Source organism: Otolemur garnettii, unplaced genomic scaffold (assembly GCF_000181295.1).
Source record: "Otolemur garnettii isolate 467f Iridium unplaced genomic scaffold, OtoGar3 scaffold00092, whole genome shotgun sequence".
Lineage (NCBI taxonomy): Eukaryota > Metazoa > Chordata > Mammalia > Primates > Galagidae > Otolemur > Otolemur garnettii.
In genome coordinates, this window is record NW_003852487.1 from 5276215 (window position 1) to 5284161 (window position 7947).

Below are 7947 nucleotides of genomic sequence, written 5' to 3' on the forward strand. Positions count from 1 at the left end.
GTCTAGGAGTTCCAGACTAGCCTGAGTAACATAGTGAGACTCTGTCTCAAAAAAAAAAAAAAGAAAAAAAAAAAAGGCAACGCCTGTGGCTCAAAGGAGTAGGGCACAGGCCCCATATACCAGAGGTGGCGGTTCAAACCCAGCCCCAGCCAAAAACTGCAAAAAAAAGAAAAAAAAAATTAAGTATAGGAAAGCAATTTATAAAATATAAAACTACGTAAATATAAGGTAAATAATATAAAATAATAAATCAAATGATAGCCTGCCACTGGCACAAAAACGGTTCTTTAAAACACCACAAGTTGACATATCACTTTCCTTACCTTGTAAGAAGAAACACATTCAGCCAAGAAATCAGAGTAACAAACTGGTACCATCCAACCCCTAGCCACCAGAACAGTCCAGAGGCTGCCTTCCCTAAAAGAGAAGATACCAAACATTCTAAGGAAATGTTCTTATCAAAATCAACCTTTTAAATGGGCTGTTTTTGTGAAGGCCAAGCTAGAAGCCAAGGAAATTTACTAAAAGATGAAGTTAGAAATGAATCACATTAAGATGAGGCTAGTCACCACAGCAAGAACAGCAAGCTAATAAATACACAAAACAAGGTATGAAAGGAGACATCAAATTTATGCATTGCCAGTCACATTAAAATCAAGCCATTAGACTCACACAAAACCCAACACACCAAGAGAAGCAAAGAATGTTCATGCAACCAAACATACAGCATGTTAGCATTTCTAAATAATAAAGAATGAAACATGTTACATCAATGATCAAAGCATGGAAACCTAAAATGAAATCCTTATTTGGTTAGGTAAATCATTTATTGCAGGTGCTTAACTGCCAAAAGCTTTGGAGAGAATGCTAACACGGAAATCCAAAATAACCACCTGGAGCCACAATGGCCAACCAAAGGACTGACCACACCATCCTGGACATAAACCATCCCGCAGCTCCAATCCTTCGCAGTGTTTGCATCAAGAAGTAACCTGTGGCAGAGAAGAAGTATGCAGTAGGCACACTCAGACCCAGATACCAGAGAACCTATTCGCACACTGACAACGCAACAAAAAACTCCTAGGTTATATATATTACCCAGACTCTCTCACATTAGTAAGTCAAGAATCTCTTCTCAAGAAAAAGAAAAGAACAAAAAAAACATTTAAGTCTACACAACATGCTCACTAAAATTAACTTCTGAAAACTCTGGGGGTTTTCAATAGTTTTCATTCTCTTCTGCCTGCAGATACTTAAAATGCAAAATGTAGATTCCCCTTATACAACCCAAGGGAGAAGGCCAGGCGCAATGGCTCACTCCTGTAATCCTAGCACCCTGGGAGGCCAAGGCGGGTAGATGGCTGGAGCTCACAAGTTTGAGACCAGCCTGAGCAAAAGCAAAACCCTATCTCTCCTAAAAATAGAAAAACTGAGGCAAGAGGATTGTTTGAGCCCAAGAGTTCAAGATTACTGTGAGCTATGATGCCACAGCACTCTACCCAGGGTGACCACTTGAGACTTCATCTAAAAAAAAAAAAAAAGCCAAAAAAACCCCAAGGGAGGGTTGGTTGGTAGTGAGAAGCTATCCTGTAAATGCTGGCAGCTGGTGTCAACAGAATTTATATTGAAAAGATAATACAACATTTTAAAGCAAATTGAAATTCACAGACCAGCAGTTCACATGTTTTAGGTGAGAAAATGATTATTCAAAGGCCAAAATTAAAATTATTCTAAAAGCTAACATTTCCCGGTAGAAAAACACTTTGGAATCATAACTGGTAGTACCATTTGATGACAGAATACAATAAACTTGATATCAGAGCACATTATACAGGCAGAAAACTGCTTATGAAATCAATTTTGTTCCATTTTTTTCAAGAGTAATTGCTGAAAGTTATATATTCACATTGACAACAATTTGCATGTTCACACCGACAGTATAAGTAATTCCAATGTGACTGATGTGCAAAGAGATAGGGTGCCAGTGGATTTTTTTTTTTTTTTTAATTTTTTGGCCAGGGCCAGGTTTGAACCCACTACCTCTGGTATATGGGGCTGGCGCCCTACTCCTTTGAGCCACAGGCGCTGCCCGATCATTTTTAATTAATTAGTTTATGTTTATTAATTAGAGACAATTTTATTTGGAGACAGTGTCTCATTTTGTCACCCTAAGTAGAGTGCTGTGGCATCATAGCTCATAATAGCAACCTCAAACTCTTGGGCTCAAGTGATCACCTTGCCTTAGCCTCCCAAATAGCTCAGACTACAAGCACCCACCACAGCACCCACATAATTTTTAGAAACAGGATCTTGCTCTTGCTCAGGCTGCTCTTGAACTCCTGAAGCTCAAGCTATCCACCTGCTTTGGCCTCCCAGAGTGCTAGGAGTACAGGCGTGAGTAACCGTGCCTGGCAAGAAAATTATTTTTGAAGCACAACTTTAAGGGGCGAGGGGGAATATACCTAAAGGGATGTCCCTCTATCAAGAAAGCTTCAGGCATGGACTGGAACATCTAACATTTTAACATAAATTCCCTCATCACAAACCGCAAGATACGCAGACAGAAAGCTCTAAAGCAGTGTAGAATGTAGTATTCTCAGCCACAGGACCGAGCTAGGCAGCTTCTTGTAAAATAATATTCCCACACAGGAGGGTAATTAGTAACCTGCCTTTCCAAACTTTTCATAGCACCTCAAATAAATTGCTTTTCATATATTTAATTTATACCAAATAAAGTTACAAAGAAGCTGTTCAAAAGAGAGATTCTCCATGTTTTAAAGTTCCTATTAGTTTTTCCAGCAAGGCTTTAGAGCACTTGAATTCCAACACAAACCAAGCAAGGAAGAGCAAGCAGTGCAGAGGAGCATGGTGAGCAGACAGGGCATGGGAGACAACCTGCACAAGCACAGACGTGCCCGAGGGCCCCTGCCAGCCCTGGCGGCCGTGGACACTGTGGATGGGTGGCCGTGTGTGTTTCCAGGTGCTTCTTCCCCTTACAGTCACCGCCTGTGGGGGTGTGGTGAGAGCAGTTAATGTGACAGATCAATAGACAAACCCGCCAATCTCAACTGCACAACACTAGATTGAAAAATGAAGAAACTCAAATTACATGCCAGAAATAAATATACCAAAGCAAATAGTCTGTTGGTTGTTAGCTTCTATTATTAAGGTGCCTCAGCACCAGCGCTGCAGCCCAGCCTGGCCAGTGAGGGTGCCTGTGTGACAGGGTGCTCATCCTCTACTCCCAGGGGCCCAACATTGCAACTTAGGAGGACCAATTCCAAGACCAACTATTCCCCATGTGAAATGAAGCATACTTACACAGTGAGCCCCCGTTTACATTGAGGTGGCCATCCTCTCTGAGAAACTCTCTTACATTCATTCTCCCACAGTAACTGGGATGAGCTGTAATACACGCAAAAGAAGCTTAGAAAACTCAGCAATGCTGAGCCTGATGCTCCTTACACCCCAATGAAGCCAGCGTGATCAGAGAACATGCCAGGATGGCCACTGCCAGAGGTTCAGAACAGCTGATGTAGGTGAGTGCAGGGGACAGGACTTTGGTTATGAGAAGAGATTTGAAAGCCCCATCTGGCTAAATAATTTTTGCAGCTAATACAATATGAAGATTGGCCAACTCTAAATTTTTTTGAAACAACATGATTCTAAATACCATTAAAATAAACTGGTTTTGCTTTTAAAAAGTAATAAAAACCAGGACTTGAACATATTAACATTTCATTTAAAAATAACTTTAAAAATGTTAAAACACTGATCAACTTTCAGAAACCTGAACTATATACAGGATACATTAAAACTTTCATAAGGTCCCAAAATAAAAAGATCCAAAGAAAGCAGCCAGGAGGAAGTCAGCATCGGGATGAAAAGAGGAGAAAAGTGAAGGAAGCGCCGTGGAAGCAAAAGCACAGTGTTTTCTCCACCTTGAAAGCATTATTTGGTGGAAAAGGAAGAAAAAACTTATTTAAATACCTTTCACTTCATGGCTTTTTGATTTATAACTTTTTGATTCACAATCTTTTGATTCATCAGTTTTCAATTTATAATTTTCTGATTCATAATTGAGCTTCATTAAAACCACTTGAAAAAGTTGAACTAAGAATGATGAAAATGATGATGAAGTATATTTGGCCAGCCACAAAATCCTATCCATGTAGAAAGACGAACCGCCTATTAAGAGACCGTGAACACACATTATTTCTTCCCATAGGGCAAACATTCACTCCCCTGGTAAGTCAGATAGCCAAATTATTATTTCAGGCAAAGTAGAAGCAAAGCACTTTTAAAATGGACACCAAAGATAACCCTTGGGAATGGCTGACAACCTGAGGAGGTGGTATTGTTGTGTAGACAGTCCACAGTTGAATCGGCCCCTCTGAGCGGTCAGCTCCGACAGTGTCTGCTCCTCTCTGGTATGGTGCTGCCAGCAATACAGCAAAATATCCAATCTGAGGTCATTTCACCCAATACTGTTCACACAAATACAATGTTCAGATATTGCCAAAGAACCACCTTCTTAGCAACCTCTGACTCAAGTTGCAAAGGGGTAAGGGAACACCAGAGCACTCACGTCCATGTCCTCGGCAGCATCTTAACAGGAGGAGCGAATATAGGCAGAATTGACCACTTGGAGGAGCCGATTCAACTGAGGACCATCTACACAAGAATACCAAGCTGCCCTCAGCTACTTTTTAGTAGAAACATGCCGTGATCCCTGGCACTTTCTGCCCACTTAAATGTGTAAATGTAGGGGTGATATGTTTCTGCGTGATGTGGAGCACACAGAAGCAGGCTTCAGTGCACGGCAAGCCTGATAGCACTGGCATCTGCCCTGGCAAGTGCTTCTGACTTGGCTCTTCCCCTTGTCCCCCACCTTACATGACAGTGAGTTCAGGATATGGGTATGAGGCCTGCTTAAACTAGTGAAATCTCAGTTGGAATGATTTTAAAGAAATAAATTTAGAGCTTAGTTAAAAGGCTATTTATGAATTAGAATGCTACACTGAAAAGACATAAACCTGGGGCACTTTAGCCCAGGGCCAACTTAGTTTTACAACATAGCAGAGACTTTATATAGAGGCTACAAAAAATAGCAAAACACTTCTAAAAAGTAATAATGGCCACATACACCAGGACTGGCGGGTTCTAACCCGGCCTGGGCCTGCTAAACAACAATAACAACTACAACAAAATAGCTGGGTGTTCTGGTGGGCACAAGTAGTCCCAGCTACTTGGAAGGCTAAGGCAAGAGAATCACTTAAGTCCAAGAGTTTGAGGTTGCTGTGAGCTGTGACCCCACGGTGCTCTACCAAGGGCAACATAGTAAGACTCTGTTTCAAAAGAAAAAAAAGAGAAGTAATGTGGCTAGGCATAGTGGTTCACACACTTCAGGAGGCCACGGTAGGAGGGTCACCAGAGTCTATGATAGGCATCCTCAAACTATGGCCCGTGGGCCACATGCGGCCTGCCAGGTGTTTTTGCCGCTGCTGCCTGTCTTGCTTAGCAGCTGATTCATCCCAGGGCCCGCAGTCCAGCCCTCCAACGGTCTGAGGGACAGTGAACTGGCCCCCTGTTTAAAAAGTTTGAGGACCCCTGGTCTAGGAGTTTGAGACCAGCCTGGGCAACTTAGTGAGATACTGTCTCTATAAAAATATTTTAAAATTAGCTGGCCATTGTGGTGGGTATCTGTAGTCCCAGTGGGAGGCTAAGGCAGGAGGATCACTTGAGTCCAGGAGTTCAAGGCTACAGTGAGCTATGGTCATGCCACAGCACTCTAAGCCTAGGCAACAGAGCAAGGAAGACCTTGACGCTAAAAAAATTTTTTAAAGAAAAAAATTTTTTAAATATAAAGACTTTTTCTTTCTGAGACAGAGTCTCACTATGTCACCCTCAGTAGACTGCCATGGCGCCACAGCTCACAGCAATCTCAAACTCTTGGGCTCAAGCAATTCTCTTGCCTCAGCCTCCCAAGTAGCTGGGACTACAGGCACACCTGCCACAACGCCTGGCTATTTTTTTGTTGTTGTCATTGTTCAGCAGGCCCAGGCTAGGTTCGAACCTGCCAGCCCCGTGTATGTAGCCAGCGCCCTAACTATTGAGCTGTGGATGCCAAGCCAAATAAAAAGATTTTGTAAAAGGTAACAGCAAAATCTTATCTCTAAAAATAATTTTTTAATGTTAAAAACATGAAGTTAAGGGCTGGACACAGTGGCTCACACCTATAATCCCAGCACTCTGGGAGACCGAGGCAGGTGGATCACCTGAGCTCATGAGTTCGAGACCAGCTTGAGCTAGAGCAAGACCCCCATCTCTAAAAAATAGCTGGGTATTGTGGCAGGTGCCTGTAATCTCAGCTCCTTAGGAGGCTGAGGCAAGAAACTGCTTGAGCCCAGGAGCCTGAGATTGCAGTGAGTTATGATGCCAAGGCACTCTACCAAGGGCGACAGAGTAATACTGTCTCAAAAATAAATAAATAAAAATTAAAGATATTAAATCAACATGTTAATATGTTGTTTATCACATTGCATCCTCATTTATAAGTGAATTATGTTTGTAATTTCCCTTTTACAATGATATATTTTCTCCAATTTTAATATCAGGTGTATCCAGATTAAGTAGAATGATTTTGAAGTATTTCTTTTTCTATTGTCTATAAGATTTGGTATAATCTGTTTTTTATGAAATTATCTTTTATTTATAAATATTAGTTGTCTTTTTTTTGAGACTTTGGAAAAAACAAAATAAGAAGTAGTTAACTGATCAAAGTATTCTATAATAGACATACTTCTATCCGACAATGTGAATGTTACTTTCTTTGCACTATTACTATTATTCATTGTAGCAATCGTCTGATTTTTTTTCTGAATGTATTTATCTTCTTTCATTCTTTATGAGGTTTTTGTTCTCAGTCCTTATGTTAAATAATATTATTATTATTAATATTGTATAATATTATATTATTATTATATTATTATTATATTAATTTTAGCCTTTTAATTCTGTGAAGGCAAAAGTGGAAACCTAATATACATATGTATATGTAAGAAAAATAAAATAAAATTTAAAAAAATTAAAGATGAAGTTTATCTTTATTAACTTATAAAATGAAAAAAGTTATAAAACATACATACATACACACATTGTGATAGCGTTTATATAAAGATAAAAATAAAAATACATAGTCCTCTAAGTTTTATAGAATTCTTTCTATAAAAGAAGAATTTAGGTGATGGCTGCACAACATTGTGAATATACTAGATGCCACTGAAATGTAAACTTTTTGTTACCTTTTTTTTTTGAGACAGGGTCTCAAAACTAGCCTATTCTCCAAGCTAGTCTAGAATTTCTGGGCCCAAGCAATCATAACCTCCTCAGCCTCTCAAGCAGCTGGGCTTGAACTGTGCCCTTTAAAACAGTTAATTTTATGTTATATGTTTACCTCATTAAGAAAAAAAGCAGAATTCACACTGAACTGTATTTGCAGTAGTACTCTCTAGAAGAGGGCTGGATTGGGTGGGGAGAGGGATTTACTTTCTCTGTACTATTTCTCTGTTACCTGTTTTTTTTTTTGAGACAGAATCTCACAATGTTGCCCTCATTAGAGTGCTGTGGTGTCACAGCTCACAGCAACCTCAAACTCTTTGGCTTAAGTGATCTCTTGCCTCAGCCTCCCAAGAAGCTAGGACTACAGGCGCCTGCCACAACACCTGGCTATTTTTTGTTGCAGTTGTTATGTTTAGCTGACCCAGGCCAGTTTCAAACCGGTCATCCATGGTATATGTAGCTGGCGCCATAACCACTATGTTACAGGCACCAAGCCACTATTTAGGTATTTTACAATGAGAATTACAATAAGAATATATATAAAAAAATTAAACTGCAGAGAGAAAGTTAATTTTTGCTCAAGAAAGGCCTCATATATTTTAAGTA

The 7947-nt window shown here is 40.1% G+C and overlaps 1 protein-coding gene across 4 annotated transcripts in view; it reads right to left on the bottom strand.

Annotated features, from left to right (window-relative positions):
- The window catches only part of SUN1 (Sad1 and UNC84 domain containing 1), a 69058-nt gene that overhangs the window by 29722 nt on the left and 31389 nt on the right, over positions 1-7947 (bottom strand). For all 4 annotated transcript variants that reach the window (XM_023516512.1, XM_023516511.1, XM_023516513.1 and 1 more), the window contains 5 exons: positions 3991-4188; positions 3322-3405; positions 2896-3006; positions 894-992; positions 324-417 (listed from right to left, as the gene is read on the bottom strand). In XM_023516512.1, coding sequence (XP_023372280.1) covers positions 324-417; positions 894-992; positions 2896-3006; positions 3322-3405; positions 3991-4188 — 586 coding nt within the window. The remainder of the gene's footprint in view (positions 1-323; positions 418-893; positions 993-2895; positions 3007-3321; positions 3406-3990; positions 4189-7947) is intronic.